Source organism: Rhodamnia argentea, chromosome 8 (genome assembly GCF_020921035.1).
Source record: "Rhodamnia argentea isolate NSW1041297 chromosome 8, ASM2092103v1, whole genome shotgun sequence".
NCBI classification, from domain to species: Eukaryota; Viridiplantae; Streptophyta; class Magnoliopsida; order Myrtales; family Myrtaceae; genus Rhodamnia; species Rhodamnia argentea.
This window is the reverse complement of record NC_063157.1, coordinates 8,099,567-8,122,895: the sequence shown is the minus strand read 5'-3', so window position 1 is coordinate 8,122,895 and position 23,329 is coordinate 8,099,567. Positions and strand designations below refer to the sequence as shown.

At 43.0% G+C, this 23,329-nt stretch overlaps 4 protein-coding genes and 1 pseudogene across 8 annotated transcripts; 2 read left to right on the top strand and 3 right to left on the bottom strand.

The window, feature by feature from the left end:
* Nucleotides 1-2,289: 2,289 nt before the first annotated feature.
* Nucleotides 2,290-4,644, top strand: LOC115736774 (ribulose bisphosphate carboxylase/oxygenase activase, chloroplastic-like). Of its 2 annotated transcripts, none has more exons than XM_030668620.2 (7): nucleotides 2,290-2,448; nucleotides 2,662-2,957; nucleotides 3,088-3,193; nucleotides 3,295-3,380; nucleotides 3,487-3,959; nucleotides 4,034-4,315; nucleotides 4,423-4,644. In XM_030668620.2, exons 1-7 carry the CDS (start codon nucleotides 2,404-2,406, stop codon nucleotides 4,530-4,532), a joined length of 1,398 nt encoding a protein of 465 aa, XP_030524480.1. In that variant the 5' UTR covers nucleotides 2,290-2,403; the 3' UTR covers nucleotides 4,533-4,644. The 2 variants fall into 2 exon arrangements, with proteins under 2 accessions (XP_030524480.1, XP_030524481.1); XM_030668621.2 differs by having other exon boundaries at nucleotides 4,034-4,338.
* Nucleotides 4,645-5,242: 598 nt separating this feature from the next.
* Nucleotides 5,243-6,838, bottom strand: LOC115736697 (annotated as a pseudogene).
* Nucleotides 6,839-9,769: 2,931 nt separating this feature from the next.
* On the bottom strand, nucleotides 9,770-14,347 carry LOC115736777 (chaperone protein DnaJ). 2 transcript variants are annotated; one of them, XM_030668627.2, is made up of 5 exons: nucleotides 13,844-14,347; nucleotides 11,145-11,310; nucleotides 10,630-10,662; nucleotides 10,396-10,490; nucleotides 9,770-10,251 (listed from the first exon to the last, which is right to left on the bottom strand). In XM_030668627.2, the coding sequence occupies exons 1-5, from the start codon at nucleotides 14,321-14,323 to the stop codon at nucleotides 10,030-10,032; spliced, it is 996 nt and encodes a 331-aa protein (XP_030524487.2). In that variant the 5' UTR covers nucleotides 14,324-14,347; the 3' UTR covers nucleotides 9,770-10,029. The 2 variants fall into 2 exon arrangements, with proteins under 2 accessions (XP_030524487.2, XP_030524488.2); XM_030668628.2 differs by lacking the exon at nucleotides 10,630-10,662 and having other exon boundaries at nucleotides 13,844-14,340.
* A 1,037-nt stretch (nucleotides 14,348-15,384) lies between these two features.
* On the top strand, nucleotides 15,385-18,023 carry LOC115736773 (pentatricopeptide repeat-containing protein At5g59600). The gene has a single exon (XM_048284623.1). The coding sequence runs from the start codon at nucleotides 15,489-15,491 to the stop codon at nucleotides 17,127-17,129; it is 1,641 nt and encodes a 546-aa protein (XP_048140580.1). The 5' UTR covers nucleotides 15,385-15,488; the 3' UTR covers nucleotides 17,130-18,023.
* Nucleotides 18,024-19,290: 1,267 nt separating this feature from the next.
* On the bottom strand, nucleotides 19,291-21,995 carry LOC115736775 (transcription factor LUX-like). 3 transcript variants are annotated; one of them, XM_048284625.1, is made up of 2 exons: nucleotides 20,897-21,995; nucleotides 19,291-19,849 (listed from the first exon to the last, which is right to left on the bottom strand). In XM_048284625.1, the coding sequence occupies exon 1, from the start codon at nucleotides 21,836-21,838 to the stop codon at nucleotides 20,933-20,935; it is 906 nt and encodes a 301-aa protein (XP_048140582.1). In that variant the 5' UTR covers nucleotides 21,839-21,995; the 3' UTR covers nucleotides 19,291-19,849; nucleotides 20,897-20,932. The 3 variants fall into 3 exon arrangements, with proteins under 3 accessions (XP_048140582.1, XP_030524482.2, XP_048140581.1); XM_030668622.2 differs by having other exon boundaries at nucleotides 19,291-19,841; XM_048284624.1 differs by having other exon boundaries at nucleotides 19,291-19,743.
* Nucleotides 21,996-23,329: the final 1,334 nt, after the last annotated feature.

Below are 23,329 nucleotides of genomic sequence, written 5' to 3'. Positions count from 1 at the left end.
TTCTTTTTCTCCATATAGGATGTCCTATTATGTAACTAGTTCTTGGGGATCCGGTTGGTATGGCCTATGGTAATAATTTGGTGGAGTGATTGAGCTGGAAGGATATTTGCATATGGGATGAAATTATTGTCCCGAGAACTCTGTACATAAGGGTCATAAAATAGTGGTTCTCCCCATGGATCCTGGGAATCAGTATCCATCGAAGACTAGCTTTGCTGGCTCTGGTGAAAAATTTCTAGAGCTTTTTAGGTGGCTTCGCTTGTATGGCTCCGATCCCATGAGACATCATTTGCATTTGATAGCCATATTTCTAGAGGAATAGTGCGGTTTCCTAGTATAGGATTTTCTAGAGTTCTCTATATTCATGGGCAATTGATGCAACACAACTTGAAAAGGTCTTGTAAACACGAGCAATTTCCCAATTGTGTTGTGGCTTGTACGTGGTTGTTTTAGTCTCACGTCTCTAGAAGGACTAACGAATGTCCATGGTCCGTGAAAAAGCATGACAGTGTGTCTTTCCGGTTTTAGTCTTTCCACACGTCTTTGAATCTTGAATAATTCTCTCCAAGTGCTGAGTGATTGAAACCATAGTAACATATCAATCATGCTCTTCCGGTTGGAGTAATCACCTGCAAGTGCTCTGGACAAGACTCTAATAATCTTCTCAATTAGGAACTCAATGGATATAGTATACATATTGAACATATACCAAAACATCCATTTCAATTCTTCAAGGAAATCTTGATCCGGTGACCACCGCAAAGGATGAATGAATAGATACTCATGATGAAGACCATTGGGTTTCAACGTCAAACCTCTATAATCTCTAAAGACTTGGCAATGGTACTGCTAAAGGTAATATTTGAGACTAGGGGTGAGTTGATTGATCCGAGTCAAGTTTGAAACATCCGGAGGATATTTATGACTATTCCATTGGGTTCCTCTCATATCAACGACACGAAATGTGTCAAGCATAGGCTCTTTCCATACAAACATATTGACAGAGGAAACTAGCTACTTGGTTATGGACAGAAAATCTACAAGAACATTTTTGTTTCCCGCAAGATGCTTAGTGTCAAAAGAATATTTTGAAAACCATTACGCCCACCTTAACAACCGAGGATGAGGGATTTGTTTTTGCTTGAATTTCAGCATCTGGGGAAAAGAGGACATATCCATTTCTACTAGAAAATGATGTCCAATAAGATGCAACTCAAAATTCTTGAATCCATATTTCATCGCTAAAGTTTCCTTGAAAGTGGAATGATAATGGATTTCTGCGAGAGTGGATTTCTGCGGGAGTGAATCGTCCACTTTTGATGCCATGCTTTCGGACAATTTCAACAAACCGAAAAAGGAGCTTACAATGAGACTCTTTATTAGCACTGTAGATAAGGATGTCATCAATGTAAATTTGAGCGTTTGCTAAAATTGGCTGAAAGATTTTGCACATGGCTTTTTGAAAAAGGGAAGAAGCAGTTTTAAGTCCAAAAGGGATAACTCACAACCGAAAGTACCGATTATAAGTTTAAGATTTTTTTGACAATTTCACCGAACTCATACTTAGACACACAGCGAATATGAAACTTTAAGAAAGCAAAATTTTCTGTCATGAGTATCGCCGAAAAAGAAAAATCAAACTAATTATTCCAAATTACACATTCATCATCGGACACCATGAAATACCGCAGGATCCCGCGAAAATATAAAACAAGAAAATCACAAAAGACTTGTTCTATATTCCAAGTTACAACATAAGATCAGTATGTTAGAATCGGTTCCTCAATTTTTGAAATCTAAAATCTACCATATATACCTTGAAACTTGAAATCAGACAGATCCCCACCAGTTGAGTTCTCTGGTTCCATATTCTATCTTGAAACTATGTCCACTTGATGCTCGTAGGTGCTACCATGACTCAGGGCTAGGCCCTTGGCTTCTAAGCTTCGATCTTTCCATCAATCCGTTGATATGGGGAGTGTTCCTAGATCTTTTCTCTTGCATGTTGGGATCCCAGAGATTCATTTTTTGTCTGCTTGTGATCGCATAATTGAGGATAAAATGGAGGGGCCCCGGTTCTTCTCGAGAGGCACACAAGTCCCATTCCAAAACCTCATCCTTAACGGCCTCCCTATTTATCGACTTCGAGTCGTTAGAAAGTCTCCCCTCTTTTTTCAGTGGCCAAGAAGCTTTGCGAGGATGGCGTGCGGGATATCTTGCTTCGTCTGGACATGACAATGGCCTCCAGGAGGTGCCACGTGTCCTCTCATCCAATCCCAATTCCTATGGACGTCGGAATCTCATAAAGCTCGTCGCTATAACCCAAACCTTCCCCCCAATCGCATTGAACGAGAAAAGCCACTCTCGGAAGCATCAGTTCGAAGCTTCTTTACTAGCCCAAAAATGGCTGCCGCAATTTCAACTGTCGGAACTGTCAATGGGAAGCCGGTACTTCGTTTCGTCCGATGTTCTCTATGCGGTCGTTCATTTTCTGTTCGGTTGCTGATGTTCTGTTGGTTTTCGGATTTGTCATTCTTTAATCTTTGATAGTTCATTCTGTAAGAAGTATGAAATGGTCTTCCCTTGGAGAGAGATTCAATTCTAGTACCATTGGACTTGTGTTGGCTTTTATGTGATGGAAGTTCATGTGCTGTGATGCAGTTGAGCTTCAACAACTCGAGCTCGGGCTTCTTGGGCAACGGCCTGAAGAAGGCGACCTCCAGGATCACCCACCCGAAGCCTTCGTCGCGGAGCTTGAGGGTCTGCGCCGAGGTCGACGAGGGGAAGCAGACTGAGAAGGACAAATGGAAAGGCCTCGCTTACGACACTTCCGACGACCAGCAAGACATCACCAGAGGCAAGGGCACGGTCGATTCTCTGTTCCAGGCTCCTTCGGGAACCGGAACCCACTATGCCGTCATGAGCTCCTACGACTATATCAGCACCGGTCTTCGCCAGTAAGTAAATAAGCGATCGAAAAGACGCTTTTACATGGTCATTTTTTATTCACGCAGTCAGAAACAATGGTCGAATTATCGACCAAACTCAACAGTCATACGAACTGATTACGTATTGCCCTTGGTTTAGATATAACCTGGATAATAACATGGATGGATTCTACATCGCTCCTGCTTTCATGGACAAGCTCATTGTTCACATCTCCAAGAACTTCATGACTTTGCCGAACATCAAGGTTAGATGCCTGAAGTTCCTGTGCTGGGAACAAACGTGTAGAAATTTGGTCCGACTAGTCTGAACTGAATGACACAAATAATTAATCCGGTTCTTGATCAGGTTCCCCTGATATTAGGTATCTGGGGTGGAAAAGGCCAGGGAAAATCCTTCCAGTGCGAGCTCGTCTTCGCCAAAATGGGAATCAGGTGAGCTCTTCATCTGAAATCTGATCGAAAGACCAGAACCCCCCATGCTTAATTAGGCTTGTTGTACTGTCCGTTTGCTCTGACTACTTGGTGATGAAATTTTCAGCCCCATCATGATGAGTGCTGGAGAGCTGGAAAGTGGAAATGCAGGAGAACCCGCAAAACTCATCCGGCAAAGATACCGTGAAGCGGCCGACATGATCAAGAAAGGGAAGATGTGCTGCCTCTTCATCAATGATCTTGATGCCGGTGCAGGTAGGATGGGTGGTACCACGCAGTACACGGTGAACAACCAAATGGTGAACGCTACCCTCATGAATATTGCCGATAACCCGACCAACGTCCAGCTCCCCGGTATGTACAACAAGGAGGAGAATCCTCGTGTCCCTGTCATCGTCACGGGTAACGATTTCTCCACGTTATATGCCCCCCTCATCCGTGATGGTCGTATGGAGAAATTCTACTGGGCTCCCACTAGAGAGGACCGAATTGGTGTTTGCGGTGGTATCTTCAGGACTGACAATGTCCCCGCCGAGGACATTGTGAAGCTTGTTGACAGTTTCCCTGGTCAATCAATTGGTAAGCATGGTGTAGATCTCTGTATGCCCTGCTAATATTGCAAATTCAGTGCAAACTCCAAATCTTCTTTGCAGACTTTTTCGGTGCTCTAAGAGCAAGAGTCTACGACGACGAGGTTAGGAAGTGGATATCCGGCGTGGGAGTCGACACCATCGGGAAGAAGCTCGTGAACTCCAAGGAGGGCCCCCCGACTTTTGATCAGCCCAAAATGACTCTTGAGAAGCTGATTGAGTATGGCAACATGCTGGTGCAGGAACAAGAAAATGTGAAGAGAGTCCAATTGGCCGATAAGTACTTGTCCGAGGCAGCTCTGGGAGATGCCAATCAAGATGCTATTAAGCAAGGATCTTTCTATGGTTAGAACCCCGGTATCCCTGAGGTTGTCTTTAATGGATAGCTGCACACCTTTTTACTTCAGTTTACAGGATTTTTGTTCAAGCATCTCATGGGAACTATAACGCAGGCCAAGCAGCCCAACAAGTCAATCTTCCTGTTCCTGAAGGTTGCACTGACCCAGCTGCGGCAAACTTCGATCCAACAGCCAGAAGTGACAACGGTAGCTGCCAGTATTAGAAATCCACTGTTATCGTTCGGTTGAGATTGTCCTACGTACGATATCAATAAGATCACTTCCCTGTTTATATTACTAGGTTTTTCAATGTGACATAATCTTCCTTCCTGTTCATATCACTATTTTTTTTTATGTGACATATGCTTCCCATTCATTCTTGAGGATGATTTTGCTTTCCATATCTATTATCTTCTAGAGCGTCGCACTCCCACTCACCAGGAATAAAGTTTCACGTTAATTTAATAGTGGGTTCAATTCCTAGCAGAATCGCTATAGACTAGAAAAGATTTTTACAATGCTATGCTCCATGTGAAGATAGAACTTAAAAAAGAACTGACTGAACAGAATCATTGACAGCCAAGTATGCACAAAGAAAGCATTATAAGGAGGTAGGAATTGTACATTCATGGTCCGCTGGTAGAGGGATGTTTCACTTACAGTCAGTTCCGCTCGTCTGGAACATTGTTCTGCAGCTCATTCCTCTTCAACTGTGGTCACATTAGCAAGCCTCAGCAAACAAAAGGGATAGATGAAGATTCAAAAACAAACATCATTGGATGCTAGAAAACAAGGAGGCAAAACTACTGATCCAGTATTTCTTGTCCTGTAGATCATATTACATAAAAATCAAGCTCCAAACAGTTTTGCATCTCTAAGATGTTTTTACAGGGCAAAATATCGAAAGGAAATCTTTCTTGAAAAACTATGGGGGGAGAAAAGGATACTCACATGTTCTGACAGTTTGACACCTCCCACGATAAGGTTTCCATGTCCCGGGAAAGAAAATTCAGCACATATCCTCCTCCAGAGCTAAAGCCAACTAGAACCTAGCTTATTCTGAACTCTTCTATCGCCCATGAGTGCCCATATTTCTGCAGCATCAATCCATTCGCATCCTGTTAGCAGAACATTGGATAGCAGAACATAAGTGGCGGGATCATCAGGATACAGCTCCAAAAGCTTCTTTGCAGATCGTAGAGCAATTTCCTTGTTGCCATGAATTCTGCAAGAGCTTAGCAGAGCTTTGTGGACCGAGGGACCTGGCTTCACTGGCATGCTATAGATGAATGCCTCTGCTTCTTCGAGATGACCTGCTCGGCCAAAAAGATTGACAATAGTAGCATAATGCTCCGATTTTGGTGGCTCGAGCGAATCACTGCTCCTCACCATGGAAAAGTACTCAAGTCCCTTCTCAACCAAACCAGCATGACTACAAGCTGTCAGCACAGCTAGGAAAGTGGTACTATCAGGTTTAACATCAGTTCTCCTCATTTACTCAAATAACTCCACAGCTTCCCTGCCAAAACCATGGTGCGAATAGCCGCATAACAATGTGTTCCACGATATAACATCTCTGCATCACCAAGTATGCCACATCTAGCATACATAGAGACAAGTCCATTCTAAACGTACATGCGAGAAGCATGCCCGGATTTTAAAACTAGAGCATGGATTTGCTTCCCCTCTTCCAAGAGCAGAGCAAGAACCTACAGCCTTTAGGGTGCTCGCAAATGTGAAAAAGTCAGTACAAACTCCAGCCTTCCTCATTTTGCAGAAACAGTTCACGGCTTCTTTTCCATCGTCAAGATTAGCATATCCAGCGATCACCGCATTCCATGAGATTTGATCCCATGCTCTTATACCTAAACAAAACTTGCGTAAGTCCTCCAAGCTACTGCTGCACTCAGAATAGACAGTCACGAGTGTGACTGCTACGTACATGTTGGATTCCATACCTTCCACGATCAACCTACAGGGAACTTGCTTGCACCAATTCAAATGACCCGGGTTCGAAAATGAGCAGAGCAAACTGTTGTAAGTGACGCAATTTGGTCTAAGATCTTGACGCACCATCTCTCTCATTTATATCATCGCCTCACTTGGCTGCTCGCTCTGCGCGTGCCCACTAATAGTCGTCGTCCAGGTAATATCGTTTCTTCATGCCATCCGGTTAAAAACCCTCCTCGAATCTTCCAAGTTCGAACATTTACTGCACATATCAATCAGGCCAGTCCCAAAGACGACGTTACATCCAAACCCCGCTTTTAAACCCAGAGCATTCGTCTGTCTCCCAATATCTCCGTCTTTGAGCTGAGCACAAGCCACCACAACAGTGGAACCACTATGCGGCGTAGGAGCAATTCTGACGTCAAGCATTTTCAGAAACAAATCACGGCAATCAGCGGCCGACCGACGTGAAGATAACCGGAGATCAAGGAGTTCCAAGTGACCGCGCTTCTCTCACCCAGTTCGTCGAACGGGTCGTTGGCGTGCGAGATCCTACCGCACTTACCGTACATACCGACGAGAGCACTGCACAAATAGACGTTGGAAGCCAACCCCATTTTGACGACGACGGAATGGAGCTGAGCCCCCGCGTGAAGAGAGGCCCATTTGTCGCAACAAGATATGAGCTTGCTGAGCACGCGAGGCGTTCGTAAAAATTCTTGCCGTTCCGAGATGCTTTCCCAACCGAGTGGCTCCGACGGAGGGTCATCGAAGCGAAGCGGGTGGCGACTGTGGAAAGAGAATTCCTTCTTGTCTTCTGCGCAGTGGAGGGGACTGAAGGTTCTTGTTACGGTGAAGGAAGAAGAAGAAGAAGAAGATGGGTGGCCTCCTGTCGCCGTTCGCTTCAGGATACGAACCGCGAAACCGGGTTCCATGCCATGGCCATCTCTTTCCCTCTAGAATTCCTGCTGGCTTCACTACTTCACCTGAACCGGAGCTGGAAAATCTCGACGTAGTTCCATTTCGAAAGATCTTACGCCGGCGCATGCAGTTGATCAAACTAGTTAAGCTAGTTCGGACTATGAATTTAACAAGCAGGTCGCGACCCTCCACCTGTAGCGGGCAAACTCAACGGCACAGTACATTGATTCAATCTTTAACAGAGGTGGATCGTCATATCTCGGTACGATGGAATCGAATGCATCTCGGGAATTGCAATTTCATTGCACGTGTGAAAAATTTTCAGGGGACTGGTCTTGCATGCAACCCACGTGGTATCCATCGACACGATCGAATCCCCGACAAGATCTTCCTGACACCTCAAGGAGACGATGCCCCGCAATTTTTTGAGTTCTTCGGCATCAAAAAGTTCGCGCTAATGGTAAGTGACACCACCAGAGACTATTATTAAGGAAGGAAACATTGACGCGAGTTTGAAACTAATTTAACTTCTCAGACGATGTCACTCCCCTAATCATGATGGAAAGAAATGAGGAAGTTACTTAAAAAAAATTAATCCTATTATAATTGTGTCAATTCGGTTCCAAATATTTTTTTTTTTGTCAATTTAGTCATTTTGATCAATTTTGATCAGAAATTGACGTGGACGCCGGCTGTCCACTGACCGTCCTACGTTGTATAGTCGGTGCTAATGTTGAATTTTTTAATTTTTTTTCAATTTCTTTTTCATTTCTATCTTTTTTAATGGTCGGGACGAGGCCGCCAGCCACCGACCATTTCTTAGATCTGACCATAAGCCGCACCATAGCAAGGGTCGCGGCTCTCACCCAATGGTCGACAAAGGTCACTAGGCCTCAATCGGTGGCCGACAAACTCGTATCGAGTGTTATAAAAAGAAACATAAGAGGGGGAAAAAAAGATCAAAGAATTAAAAAAAAATCAAAAAATTTCACGCTAACTCCGGCAGTACCACATTGGACGGTCGGCGTCCATGTCATCAATTTCCAACCAAAATTAATCGAAATTATTAAATTGTCACAAATACAAAAAAAAAAAAATTAAGGCCGAATTGGCAAAAACAAGGTTTAGATCCGAACCGGCATAATTACAACATATTTAGGACTTTTTTGGTAATTTTTTCAGAAGAAATATATAATTATTTAGGGTGCATTCGTTTCGCGAAAAATAAGAAATTCGAAAAATATTTTTCAAAAAATGATTGCTTATATGGTTTAGAAGAATTAGTCAATAAAAAATATTTCCATCACCAATAACAATCCATGCATAACTATTTTCTCAAGCGATGAAAAAACTTCATTCATTTATTTTCGTAAGCAATAAAATAGATTATTTTTTAAAAAATATTTTTCCAAATCACTCTTTTTCAAAAAGGAACGTGCACCGTTAGGCTCCTTTTTGTTTTACGGGAAATCTTTTCGAAAAAATATTTTTTTCCTCATTTTCCGGGCGCTGGGATTGCTTAGGAAAATGAAAAAACCTATCCTTAAATTTAGAAAATTGATTTTATTATTTATAAAATCGAAAAAAAAAATCATAATATGACTAAATATTTGTGCATGGACTCGAAACTCTGTACTTGGGACGAGAACTCTTAACACTAGTTCCAGGGCTCTTCACAGTAGACCCACGTCTAGAGGCTGGGGCTGAGTCTAATGGGGTCTATCGTGGCCAGGACTGAGCCCAAAGAGACTGAGCCCAAAACTCCGATACCTAGGCCTAGCCTAAGACCCTTATATCGTTGCTCAGCTCCACGAAGCTCCCGAATGAGTCCACAGAGGCTAGGCCCGAGACTTTGGTGCCCGTGTCCCAAGTTCCCGACGCCCATACCTCGATCCATGGAGGTCAGGCCCAAGCCCATAGAAGTCGGACTTGCTCGGATCCCCAGCGCCCAAGCCCGAGTCCAAATCCATAAGGTCGGCCCAAGACACTGATGCCAGTGCCCAAATCTCCTGCGCTCAAGCCCAAACCAATAGAGGTCCGGGCCCAAGACCCCGGTGCCCATGCCCAGGTCCCCCATGCTCAAACTCACGACCCTAATACCTGTGCCCAAATCCCCTACTCCCAAGCCCGGGACGGGGTCCCAGCGCTCGAGCTCGAGTCCATCGAGACTAGGCCCGGGGACCCTAGTGCCGTGTTTGGGTAGCCGCGCCCTAGAATGGGACCCCAATGCCCAGGCCTAGTTCCTTGGCTACTCATGCACAAGTCACTAATGTCCAAACGGTGTTTGTCTATTTAGGAAAGTCATGAGATTTTCCTTTCGAAACGAAGGAAAATACTTTCCAAGTATTTTTTAGATTTCAGCCAAATGCTAAAAATATTGTCATTTTGCCGGAAAATGACTTCTTAGAAAATATTTTCCAAAAATATAACATTTTCCGTGAACACACATGGTCTTGAATATTATAAATGTAACCACCACAACACGAATGGGAACACAGCAAAAACACAGAGAAAACAGTTTTCCAGCTCACATTACTCAGAAAACTGCCTAGAAAACGTACTTCTAAGAATGTGCAAACAAAAAAGAATGTGCAAACAAAAAAGAAACAGCTTCTCATTAGTTGGTTAAAATGAAATTTGAGCGCCGAAATTACTCCAGAGTTGTACTTATTATTCAATGATCTTGGAGGACTTGCTCTTAATCTCCAACTCCCCTCTTTGCCTTCATCACTGGCCTTTGCCAATTTCAAAGATTACTGTAGCTACAACAGGCACCACAACATATCATATCTATACAAACACAACATGAGCATTGGAATAAATATGCAGCACAAAATCATCACGAATCAATTACAGGCCTAATTCCTTTTTCAACCGAGCAAGAGTAGCCTCTATCTCATCAATATTTTCCTCGATGCTGCTTCCCTTGCTAGCTTCATTTTCACTATCATTTTGCGTACCTTCAGTTCCGGAATTTTTTTGTGACCCGTCATCAGACTGATAAGCTTCCACCTCTGAATCAGCTATGTTTAGCTCCTTCTCTAGAAACTCCACAAATTCTTCACCAATTTCCTTTGAGCAACAAAATTCAAAGCATAAGGTCCTAGCCTCAAATCAGAAGAAATTTTTGTGAAGATGCACTAGCCTCCCCAAGGATAGAATACAGAAGAAATTTCGCTTTTCCAAATGTAGCAACATTTTAAAAGCAACTCTCACCGCCAATTCCTCCCACAAACTCTTCGGCATTCCTTGTGAAGATGCACTTGCATCCCAGCTACGAAATTCTTCTTGTAGATCTCTGAAGAAATCCTCTGCCATGCGAAACAAGATGGTGAAAATCGAAGCAAATTTTCTAGATACAGGAAATGATATTGGTTGTTAGATTAGAAAGTAACAGGTAAGCCAAGAACTAGATGGCACTTGCAATATCTCACAGAAGGAACTATCTACCTATCGTTATCTGAACATCCCTGAAAAGGTTACCTGCAGCATAAACGGGTTAAACATAAGAACATACAAAATCTCCTAAACTAACAAACACTAGGAACCACATCAGAAAAGAAAATTTTCCCTGGACAGTCACATGCCAAGGTCGATCTAAAGTTGACAGAACAAAAGAAAAGGTAGAACCAAGCTGAAGAACAAGTGAGGTGTGCTCCCAAAGTATTTTTTAAATAAGAATTCGCAAGGGCAATACACAATTTACATTATACTAAGTTGCATATCCATGCAGCCTCTGCAACAAGTTTCTACTGCATTATATCCAGACGTTAACCGAGAAATTACATTACTAATGATGGTCAGGAAAGAACCTACTACTTCATTCATTGAAAAAAATATTCCCTTTCCAAGATGGTCCAGATCTTAGGATGTCATTTTGGTCAAAACTAGCTAAACCCACCTAAGCCCTGAAAGGACACTGTATAATGCACAAATTAATGAGTGCAGCTTATTATTGCTTTTACCAAGTCCATAGAAGTCTTCATCTAGGGTGCTCCTATCCTCAGTGGAGTATGAAAACCCAGATGCACGATTTCCAGTGTTGTATCTCTTCTTGGAATCCGAAGCACGAGAATTAAGGAGAGCATTGTATGCATGTTTAATCCTCATGAACTTCTCCTGTGCATTTGCCTGAGATATGAGACATTTCGACATATAAGATAATTAAATTTTAGCCGACAGCAATTTGAGAAAGGAAACTACATCGCATTGCAAATAACCACTTTCTGTGGAATTAATTATGATATTCTTTTAGAAGGAAATGAAGCAATTCTGTATAATTAGAAACCACATTCATCAGGCCAAATGCAGTGCTACTAAATGATGTACCCACACCCACGAACTGCAGTATAAGTTTTTCCAATTTTGTCGACCATTACTTTACAACAAAGATCTTGAAAGGATATAGCTATGATAGGAATGTTCTGCAGATAAAAAATAAAATAAAAATAAAATAAAAAGCTCTAAGCCTTTTTAGTTACTTAAAGATCTCAAAGGAGCAAATGTCCAAAAGAGACGAAGAATGACCCATTTGCAATCATGTACGATTGTTAAAAACATTACATTCTCAACGTGTATTGCTGACACAATCAATGGATGGTGACAGAATTCAAAGTAAGCACAGATGAAAATATAGGTCCTACTCAAAGTCCTTATGTCAACCAATTTTCTATATGGTTCTCTAGCAACTGCATTTGCATTTCCCAAGACATTTTTAAGGACCCAGACCAAGAGCAAATTAAACTACCCCTGCCTCGCGACAATCATGATCCAAATGTCTCTTTCTTTATCATGCATGGTAGCAATAGGCAAGGGATATTAAGTGTAGACTAACAATAGACAACTACTGAAACAAAATATTCCTCGAAGGATGATAAATGCATCTGTCCAAAGCCATTAAACTTGCAGTCTGTAAGTATGAACGCCTAAAGAAGAGGCAAACTGTGTGAACAGCTCAATCACTGACAACAAGACAATTTCCACTTGACCAGTCAACAATTCCACTACAGCAATCGAAGATAAGGTCCTTTACCATGTTTCAAATGCCCATACAAGATGGCGTTAAACATATGCAAGACAATGTGAATACTCCCAAACCCTAATGTTCTAGGACCCTACGTAACTACTGTATATAGCTCGTTTGATAGAACTGAAAGACAAGTTCTGAAAATTTAAACACTAAATAGCAAGTGCTGAAGTTTTTAAGCACTGAAAATAAAAGTTAAAAGTTGTTTGATAACACGTGAAAATTAAATTTTAAACTTTTTCCTTGTTTTCCTACCAGAGTTGAATTATTGAGTATTTTTTAAAAGTTTTGACAATATAATTGGTAAGATCTTAGTTTTCATCACATATTTGATCAATTAACCAATTAACTACACAATGCTTACGCATCACATTAAGTGACTTTTAACTTAAATCAATTAATTAGATTGTGTGTAGTTAGTGGTTATCAAACACACTTACTGACTTAAGTGCTAATGGAGTGATGTTTTCATCACTTACTGCGGTTGAACAAACCCATCTCTATATAGCAAATGGAATGATAGTTGGTTGAAGATATTCATCTTGATATAAAAATTTTGCACTAACAAGCCTGAGAACACACTAAATGCAACAACGCACAGCGAGAATCTCAATATTCCTCGGTCACTTGTCTAGATTCACAGAGTGTGAAGTTTTCCAGAACAAGTAGTCAGGGTCAAAGAGATTCAAATGACTTTATACACTGCAACAACCTCGTCAGGATCTACGAACCCTACCGGTTCTAGTGCCTAAAATCAGAACGCTCCGTTGACATCTGCACCATTGAAGCACAAAAACAGTTTACCTAGTCCTAACATTTGTTCAGGCTGAATTCCAAAAGTCAAATAACTTTAACCAGTCCGCAATGACCATTAAACAAGGTCATAGAGATGAAATATCAATGAAAAGGGTCAGAATAAAGCAGGCTTTAGTGCTTCCCCGACTTAATGTCACATGAAGGAGAAAATCCATCAACATTGTGATCTGTTAGTGGGTAACATTAGAAGCATCAATGCAGACTAGCTTCTGACTTTAGATCGAATGGAAGATAACCATGATTCAAATAGATCCCACCAAACGGCAAAATAAAAAAACCACCCAAAGCTACAAAGTTTCTGTAATCTTGATTTCTTCTAGCCATCTGTCAACATTTAGAGGATTAGCACTTGTCTGCAAGAGCCATAGAGAGTCTTGTGCCAGACTGCTAGTGGGCCATATTCACAAACAACAACACCCCCCACCCCCAGCCGCCCCCCCCCCCTCTCCCCCAACCACCCCAAAGTCTATCATAGCCTATCAGGTACAGCTTTCCAGTTTTTTCGGGACTATGCAAGTATACTTACAAGGTATTGAGCAAAAGACCTGCCAGCTGCAGGGCCTACACAGCTTCCCAACCAGATTCAAGGTATTGCAACTTTAAAACCAAACACACGGAACAACACAAGTAACTGGAACACCTACAGTACAACCATTTATCTACAACCAATGAAATTTTAATTTGTCAATGAACCAGCACTGCATATCTACAATTACACTAGAGAGCTAATTTGAACCCACAAGCATCGACACGGTTTATCTCGAGCTAAACACACCAAATTGTCTGGTAAAATCAAGGCCATCATGGAGACATCCGTCATACCTCTTTGTTGACATCAGGGTGATACTTCAGAGCGAGCTTCCGATAAGCCCTCTTGATTTCATCGGGAGTCGCAGAGGGAGACACTCCCAGAACTTCGTACGGAGATTCTCTTCGGCTCGCTCTCAAGAAGGTACGCGTATTCGCCCGCCGACCCTTCTTCCGATTCCCCTCGCCCGGCCAAACAAGCGACTGTCGAGCGGACACGAGAGGGCCAAAGGCACGTCCATGGCTGTGTCTGTAACAAATGTATCGATCCGGTTGGGTTTGAAGATGGAGAGGGGAAGAGCAAGGAAAAGCTGCGGTGGAAGCGAAGTGCCAGGAGAGACAGGCTTGAGGTTTCGGAGGCGAAGCTAATCCATGATGCATGTTCCTCAAGCGAGGTTTGTGTGTGGATCTCATGCCATAGAGAAACAGAGGGAAAAAAAAAAATGGAATCTTTGCTCGAGACGTGTCGGCTCGAGTACAAATCAGACTCGTCATAAAACCGATCCAATCCGCACAATCAACAGCCTTAGATTCTTAGCTAGAGAGACCAACAGTGTCAGCCGTTGGATTACATATGCCCATATAAGAGGAGATGATCCAATAATATACTCCGATTTATGTACATTGAGATACAAAGCATTGGCTCCGTCCAATCCTAGGAGAGGTGATTCCGTTTATCGTAGATGTATCATTCGACCAGCTTATTTATAGGGCTATGTTTTTCTCGTTCCATGACCAGTGAAATTCTTTCGACCACTCTCTTAATTGACTTGTAATAAGCATACTCGTCTTGCCACATCGATAGTGTGACCGCCTCTCTACAGTATGTTCTCGCACTCCATAACCATGCCCCCTCTTTTCGTTGAACTCTCTCTCTCTCTCTATCTCTCTCTCTCTCTCTCTCTCTCTCTCTCTCTTTTAGGCCACTCTATGAACCTGACTAGGGAGTAGTCCGCGCAACTAACGCCTCCACTATGATTGCGATGTCACTACATGAAATAGCGAGCCTAGCCTCGAGCCGCCTCAAAATTTGGCGTCACGTCTTCCCCTCAATCTAACTGAGCAACATGTGGAGAGAGAGAGGGGGGTAATGAAGGAACTTGGTCGGAGGCAACCACAGCTTTAGGGTGTACAGTGGTGCAATGATCACATGTAAAGGGAAGAGAGACGTTTGGTCAAGATTGAAATGAACTGAATTTAATAACTAATATTGATAGGGAGGTGAATTAGATGTCATAAATCTTTAAAACCATTTAGTAATTAAGTGCAAAACACCGTGAAGAGGATGAAACGATGTTTGTAAATGAAGTATGCAATGAGAAGGATAAAGTATCTTCTATCAACAAAAATATGAAGAGAATAAACGACACAGCTAAGCGAATTTATAGTGGCTCGGCTTTTTCACTTGGCCTACTCCACCCTCCCAATCCTCTCAGCATAAAAACAAGGTCGGGATCCATTTTTCGTCGGGACCCATTTTTCAAAGTGCTTACGCAGGAAGTTATCTCTCCTCAAAGCACGACCGCCCACTTGAGCAAGTATGACTCTTTTCAACGCACAGTACTCAAATTTTGCTTTTTGGACCGGAATATGAAGATATGTGTGAACCGAACCGCCAGTTTTGATGCTGTGAGACCGGTTCAGGGCGGTGTCATTTTTGATGTCTTTCAGTTTCTTCACCAAGTGCCCTGTACGAGAAGAGAACCTGCGTGGAATTCCATCGATCAACCGTTCGTATCACTCTTCCTTTGATGCCTGTGCCGAGCTGATTGATGCTTGTGCTCGTAATCGAGCACTTCGCTCAGGAAAAGCCCTTCATGCCCATTTGATCGTTACTGGTCTTTGTACTACCGCTCACATTGCCTCCAAAGTTATCGGCTTCTACACAGACTGTGGAAGCACAGTTGATGCCCGACGTGTGTTCGATGAAATTCCTGAATCAGATGTTCGCCGTTGGACCGTCCTCCTTGGTGCCTTTGCTCGGCGCGGCTACCATCAGGAGGCTTTAGATTTGTTCCTCGAGATGAGGAGGGAGGGGATGGAGCCCAACAGTTTTGTGTTTCCCAGCATCCTCAAAGTCTGTGGGCAGCTCTCAGATCGACGAGCCGGAGAGAATGTGCACGTTTTGGTTCTGAAACTTTCCGTCGAAGACGATTTGTTCATCAACTCCGCGTTGATTGATATGTACTCAAAATGTGGGCACATCAAAAAGGCGCGCACAGTGTTTGATATGATGGTAGGGAAAGATTTGGTCACATTCAATGCTATGGTTTCAGGTTATGCTCAAAATGGCTTTGCAAAAGAGGCAATTGGATTGGTAGAGAACATGAAGTTTTGGGGTCTGAAGCCAGATGTTGTAACCTGGAACACATTGATTAGTGGGTTTTCGCAGAAGGGCGATCCTCTGGCTGTTCGAGACCTGCTCAAGTCAATGAGCTTTGCTGGTATTGAGCCGGATGTGGTGTCTTGGACCTCTGTTATATCTGGACTCGTACAGAGTTCCAAAAACGAAGATGCTTTTAAAACATTCAAGGAGATGATGGCTTGCAGGATTTACCCCAATTCGGCCACCATTAGTAGTCTCTTGCCTGCTTGTGCTACATCTGCCAATCTGAGGCTTGGGAAGGAAATGCATGGTTATGCAGTTGTGCTTGGAGTGGAGAACGACATCTTTGTGAGAAGCGCTCTTCTTGACATGTATGCAAAATGTGGTCTTATAACCGAAGCTAAGTTGTTATTCTCTGACATGTCTGAAAAGAACGCAGTCTCTTGGAATTCCATGATTTTTGGGTTGGCTAGCCATGGTTATTGTAACGAAGCAATCGAAACTTTCACTCAGATGGAGAAGGAAGATAGTAAGAGTGTCGATCACCTGACCTTCACGGCAGCTCTCACTGCTTGTAGTCATGGAGGTATGATTGAACTTGGAAAGAGTTTGTTCCACAAGATGCAGGAAGCTTACAAGATAGAGCCAAGGCTCGAGCATTATGCTTGCATAGTGGATCTTCTTGGTCGAGCTGGAAAACTATCAGAAGCTTACGTCTTTATTGAGGCAATGCCCGTGGAACCTGATTTGTTTGTGTGGGGAGCCCTACTAGGAGCATGTAGGAACCACGGGAACTTGGAACTTGCAGAAGTAGCAGCTCGGCATCTTTCAAAGCTTGAGCCTGGAAATGCAGGGAATAGTATGTTGCTGTCTGAATTATATGCCAATGCCAGTAATAATTGGAATGCAAGGTTGAGAATGAAAAGAAGAAAACTGATAAAGTTTCTTGGTTCTAGTTGGATAGAGTCTGTCTGATGCTCAGACACAGCTTGAAGTGAATGCTATTATTTTTTCATCCTGAGGAATGAAAAAGTTTACTCTTGCACATTAAAACTGGTGCAATTACAATCTGTTACAACTCAGTAAAGGACTACTGTGGAGGATCGGATGATGAGCAGAGATAATTAGTGATTACACTGGATGGTTCAGATAAGTGTGACCATTTGATTCGGGAGATAGGGAAACTGAGAACTTGCCAAGAAAAAAGATACATCTATTGCATTGAAAGCCACATTTCTGGTATCTATCTCACAAAACCTAGTTGACAGTTGACACTATCGACTGGTAACTAGATTTGACATGCCCCGCTGGTTCGTGAAGGAAGGATTGGCATTGAGCCATGTCTTAGGGTTTGATAGGCGTGTATATGCGGAACCTGTTTGATAATTTCAATAAATGGGTCAAAAAAGAGGAATATGTTTGAGTCCAATTCTCCAAACCCTATTTTAAGCCCATGAAGATACACCTCAGCGCACTTTCCTCAGCCAATTTCTCATTTTTGCTGCAGCTTGTCCTAAATAAGAGAAGAGGAAAAGAAGTGAGAAGAGAGGGAAAGAGAAAAGGAAGAAGCCAAGAGAGAGAGGAAGGGAACCACGGACAACTTGACATGCCGAATCAACGTCATTTCGAAGTGCTCGGTAAGAATTCCAAGTCTTGATTTATTTATTTGGAGATAATTTCTTAGTACATATGTAATTTCGGATCATGTTGAATTTTGAGTTGCTGGGTTGGTTCTCGAGATTGGTGAACTGTGAAATCACGTTATAAAGAAATTTTGGGGTGTCGTGGATGTGTAAATTTCATAGAAGTTGATTTGAGTGTATAGTTTGGTCAGAGTGAAATTTTGGAGTTTGTTGCACCAAATTTGAATGACTGTGTTTGGCGCTGGTTTTGCCCGTCTCTGGCCATTTTTTAGCGTGTCAAATTAATGTCCCAATGACTGCAGACCAACTTGAAACGAGTTTCGGTAGAGCTCAAATGAACACGTTTAAATTCGGCTCAGTACAACGGATAATAGTAGTTGTCCTGCCTTGGGTGAGCTTTTTGTTGGTTGTTAGAGTGGCTTTGTCACCAAATAAATAAGCTTAGTTTCTCGAATCTTAGTTAAGGTCGTTATTTCCTTGATTTTGATATACATTTGCCACCCAATAGATACAATATAGATTTTTTTCGCTTGAACTAGTTAACATTTTCAAGTGAGTGCTACTTAATTTTTTCAAGGATTTATGAAGTCGTATCTTGAAAATGATAGAAAAGAGGGATCACAAGGTGTGATTTCTGTCAAAAAGAAAAAAAGAAATGTGGTGTTTAGAGCATATTATGTTGCATCAAGCTAGATCATACCCTTTTGGTTATGTGAAATAGCATATTAAAGCATTTCTTGAAATTAGTTGATTAGTTGTCAAATGGTGCGAGAAATGCTATATAAAATGCATTTTGCTCGATAAATTGAACTGAGAACGGTTATAAGCTTGGTTCGTGTTCCAATTTATCAAACGGATTTTGGATGGGTTTTGTGAATTGTCAGAGAATGAGTTTGTCGTTTTATGCCCGTTGTTGCTATGTGCTAAACCCATTGAGGGGTTGTGTATGCATAATGTCTCCGGACACCCTGTTTGGGCCAAGACACTGGCTGATATAGGTGGAGACTTACTCCAAGGGAGTAATTTTGGTAGACATTGTCACGGGACCTTGAACGTGACCATATCTGATAGTGAGCAGTGTATTCATTGATGGACTGGATGATTTGATGTTTGCTTTGCTACATTTAGATAAATGTGTTCTAACACAACTTCTAAATGTCTAAAGTAAATGCTCAATTTGCGTAGAAGAGATTTATACTACTTGCTAAGCGGTGGTTTGCTCATATCATTCAGATCAATTTTTTTTCAAGTTTTACAGCTACGAAGAATCAAACAAGAGCGATACCGACGTAGATTTTTGAGAGTCGGATTTTGGTATAAGTTAACATAATTTGTTAGTCACTGTATATGTATATATTCTTTTGTAGACTTCCAAACTCTGAACCTGAAACCAGCTTTGCTATTTTGTCAATTTTGTAGATGAATGTACAAATATTAATGTTGGTTATGTATATAGGAAAAGGGACACCCCTATTACTTGGAGGGATGGCATACGACGAGAAAGATCCGCCTTAATTACCCGTTTCCAACTATTAATTAACAATTTGGCGAGATCACAGCTGACTTATGATACCGAAGATTTGAAGACGTGTTAAATTAGAAGCATGCCTCTAAAACTAGCTAGAGTCAAACAACTCAACAATTATTTTCACTCTTTCATCAGCTAGATGATTTTATACTTCCCATCTCTTTGACCTGCTTCACAGTAGGAGCTCCAACAGGCAGCTCCCTCTTGGGACTTCATTATTTCCCTTCTGAAACAATAAACACCAGTGAGAACGTTTGCGTGACAATAATGCTGGAAAGGAGGTTAAAGGAATCTAGGAGAAGCTCTTCCACTGGATAGAAAGTCCCAACAGCTTTGAATAGGTAATCTGCGTCGACATCATGGTCCAGCTCACAGCTCCTCCTATCGCACTCTTTCTGCTTGCACAGGGAAATGACCTCTGAAGCAAAATAACAAGATCAGTGTCAGTGACTCAGTATGGAAGTGGGAGAGCACCACATGTATAAGTTCTCAAGCCACCCAGTTCCGGTCCAGTGCCTCTAGCTCTGACATAAGATGCGATATTCTCAATGAGACCCCTTCACCACAAGGTAAGAGAAGTGTCTATTGAAGTTATAGGCTACTTCCGTTATCCTTAACGTGCTTCTTCAAATGATGTGGAACCAACTCATCCCACAATCAAGCTATGCGAGTATCATTCTCGGAAGCGGGCGATAAAGTCAGACAAGATATGGACATTAGGAACAGTAAATGCTGGCATTTTTCAGTTGTGAACATGATGGCAGCTTCCTCCATATAAGAACCACTTTGATGAACAGTCCAAACTAGGAAATCAATACAAGCAGGAGTATTGCAAGTTTCAACCGCCCTACGCAAATATATTTACTACAGTCTATAGCAGCAATTAGAAGAACTTCTATAGTAATCGTTTTGGCCACAACAAAGACTACCTTGGCAAACAAATTGGTTTTTTCGAGAAGGATTGAAGCAAGTACCAAAATTTTCATAATCAAATAAGCCCACACGACTTCAGATGAGGAGGCATCATCGTCTACTAACCCAAAAAGTCAGAGCAGCATGATGAAAGTTCATCGCAATTCAGTTCTCTGCTCGACTTTTAACAAGCGAACAAGCAAAAGCCACGATGCCACTCCATTGTCGATGTCCTATCTGTATCCACCGGCCCTCCTCCATCACTCATGCCATGTCAATAAGAGGCTTAAACAGGCCACTGTGGCCCGCTTCCTCTTTCTCTAGTACCAAAAGAGAGAACCAACTTTTCCTAACATGCCAAAGATTTTTCTTGACTCATTTCTAACCCACAAATTTCCACACCGCTCCAAAGGGCAGTCACAGTAGTACATATATAAACAACGACAAACGGACTCAACCCTGAACGTGTGTAAGTTACTTTAAGCAATGGAAAAGACAAATTAAACGCTTGTTCATGGAAAAGAATCGCAAGTTCCACTTCTCCGTAAAGAAAGCACTACAATCACCCTGCAAAACAGAGCTAGTAGATGGGCCACGATCATAAGCAATGGGAAAATTTGATGGTCACAGGGAATAACTGGCGAAAGCAAGAATCTCACCTCAAACCATCAGCGCCGTATGATTGAGGAATACAATCACTTATCATTAGGACCGGAGTTTGGATATGATACAACCGATCCGCATCTATTTCCCGACCAGTCCATCTGCGGTAACATGTAGGGATTCGACTGAAACCCCTGCTGATTACCCATTTGCATCCCCATATGCCCATAAACAGGCATTGGCATATGAGGAGGCCCGCCATATGGCATCGGCACCGCCGCATGCCCGTTCCCATGCCCACCTCCACCTCCGGTGGTCTCGTGCAAGCTCTGCGGTACCGGGGTGGACGCAAAGAGCGGATCCGATGAGGACGGGCCCTCACTGGACAGCCCCTGCATCCTCTTCAAATAAAGCCTGTACTTCTGCAAGTGACTGGCGACGTTCTCGCGGGTCAATCCCTCGACATTCATCAGCTGCATTATCGTCTTCGGCACCGCGTTCTTGATCCCTAGGTGCGCCACCACTTCCACAAACCGCTTGTGCAATTGAGGGGTCCAGACCAGCCGCGGCCTCTTCATCGACTTCGCCGATGGATCCTCCACGGAATTATCCGTCCTCATAGCCGAATCCGCCTCCTCGGCGGAGTCAATCTTCCTCATCTTCCTCGAATCGGAGCCGTCCGCGTCCGCCTCCCCGGCGGCCATCGGGTCGCGATCCTCCACGAAGGACTTGAACTCGTTGTTCGACGAGAACCCCTGGGACAGCGTCCGGTGGCCGCGCAGGCCCGCCAGCGTGTTCTCCGACGCGCGGCTGACGTCGAGGAGGGTCCTGGACGGCTCCGGCGTGATGCTGAACGCGGACGCCAGCTCCGGCGAGATCAGCGGCTGCGAGAGCGGCGCCAGATCGTCGGCGCTCGGGAGGCCGGCCTCCCACTCGGAAACCCGATCGTCGCCGCCATCGACGCCGCCGTTTTCTCTCATCTTCACTTCCTCGCCCATATCCACGTCCCCCCCGCTGCCGTCGCGGAGAAGTTCGAGCTCTGAGGTTGAGCCTGAAACGGCCGAATACGAGCAGAAACTGTGGATGGATGCTCCGTGGATCGTTCGGCTCTGAGATCCGAGAGAGAGAGAGAACTGATCGGGAGCGAGACAGAGAGAAGAAAAGCTAAAAAAGGGCAAGATATTTCGTCCGAACAAGGAGAGAGAATTCGCAAATTTATTAAAAAATTATTAGCTTTTGCTCTTTTCGGGAGGAAAAAGTGCAATGTCCGATTCCAGATCAGTACCCTCATCCGTGCCGACGTGGACGAGTGGCGCAGATATTTTAGATCCCCTTCCCCTCTCGGCCGCACTCGCTCCCTCCGCCCTCCGCGTGTCCCGATGATCCGATCGGATCGCGCCACGTAAGCCCCCCGCTTCTGCGAAGCGACGGGAGGTTCCAACACCCGAGTTTGCCCCCGAGGGAGGTACGAAAGGGCATCTTAAAGTCGCGTGCCATTCGCGGCGAGTGGCCACGCAAGCGAAGTGCGCTGCGCTTTTGGAGGGCGTTTTGGGTAATTATTAGTAATTTGATTTTTTTTTTCTTTTTTCGGCCGTTCGACCAATGGGGGAACGGGGGATGTTTGTGGACAGCTGGTTCGTGGTACGTGGGAGGTTCTAGAGAAAGCAAGTAACACGTGCGGGAGAGCCGGATAAAAATATTACGCGAGTCATATAAAGCGTGCGAGCGAGCGGCTGCGCTGAGCTATCACCGAAGACAGAGACTTATTTATGGGATTCAAAAATTTAACTTTGGCCCATTGTAACGTAGACACAGATAAAGTAGCGCACTGAATTGTAAAATCTCATCGACGTGGCTCCTTACCTCACATTTGATTGTTCAATCCTTTCCATCATCCCCTATGAACTTTACTATGTTCGGAATCTCGTTTCATGTGTTCAAACTCGTTGAGTTAGTAATGCAAGCCAAATTTTAACCAAGGGCGTGTTTGATTTTTGTGAATTTCCATGGTATTTGGTTCGCAAAAAAATGGGATAATTCGGGGAAAAATTTACAGAGGAAAACAATCGTTATATGATTTTTCACTCTGCTTGTGACTCGCATTTTGTTAGGATAGTTCGGCAAAAGCTTTGGATGTGGGTGCCAATTCCCATTTTCTTACCTTGAACTCTTCGATGATATTTCTCTTTTTTTTTCTTTCTTTCTTTCTTTCCTTTTTTTTTTTGTCAAAAACTTTCTTTCTAGTTTTTTTTTTTGGTTGGATTCTTTCCAATTTCCTTTTTTTTACCGGAGATTCTTTCCAATTTAGATGCTTACTTTTTTTTTTTTGGGTCGAATAATTTAGGTGCTTACTTTAGTATCACTTTTTGATCACTTTCTTCCGAAAATGGAGAAACATCCTCATGTAACGTTTATGAGCATGATAGATCAAGTTTGTTAGTCATTTGCAATTACAATATTTAAGTATCCTTCTTTTAGTTTTTCTCATT

Bases quoted from the DNA above. Each gene is read 5' to 3' on its own strand.
- LOC115736774 (XM_030668620.2), top strand. From the start codon at position 2,404: ATGGCTGCCGCAATTTCAACTGTCGGAACTGTCAATGGGAAGCCG. The intron at 3,194-3,294 runs GTTAGATGCCTG...GTTCTTGATCAG, and splicing joins TGACTTTGCCGAACATCAAG to GTTCCCCTGATATTAGGTAT. The intron at 3,381-3,486 runs GTGAGCTCTTCA...TGAAATTTTCAG, and splicing joins TTCGCCAAAATGGGAATCAG to CCCCATCATGATGAGTGCTG.
- LOC115736777 (XM_030668627.2), bottom strand. From the start codon at position 14,323: ATGACGAGTCTGATTTGTACTCGAGCCGACACGTCTCGAGCAAAGATT. The intron at 11,311-13,843 runs GTATGACGGATG...CTCATATCTCAG, and splicing joins ACCCTGATGTCAACAAAGAG to GCAAATGCACAGGAGAAGTT. The intron at 10,491-10,629 runs GTAGATAGTTCC...TTCGCATGGCAG, and splicing joins GGATGTTCAGATAACGATAG to AGGATTTCTTCAGAGATCTA.
- LOC115736773 (XM_048284623.1), top strand. From the start codon at position 15,489: ATGTCTTTCAGTTTCTTCACCAAGTGCCCTGTACGAGAAGAGAACCTG.
- LOC115736775 (XM_048284625.1), bottom strand. From the start codon at position 21,838: ATGGGCGAGGAAGTGAAGATGAGAGAAAACGGCGGCGTCGATGGCGGC.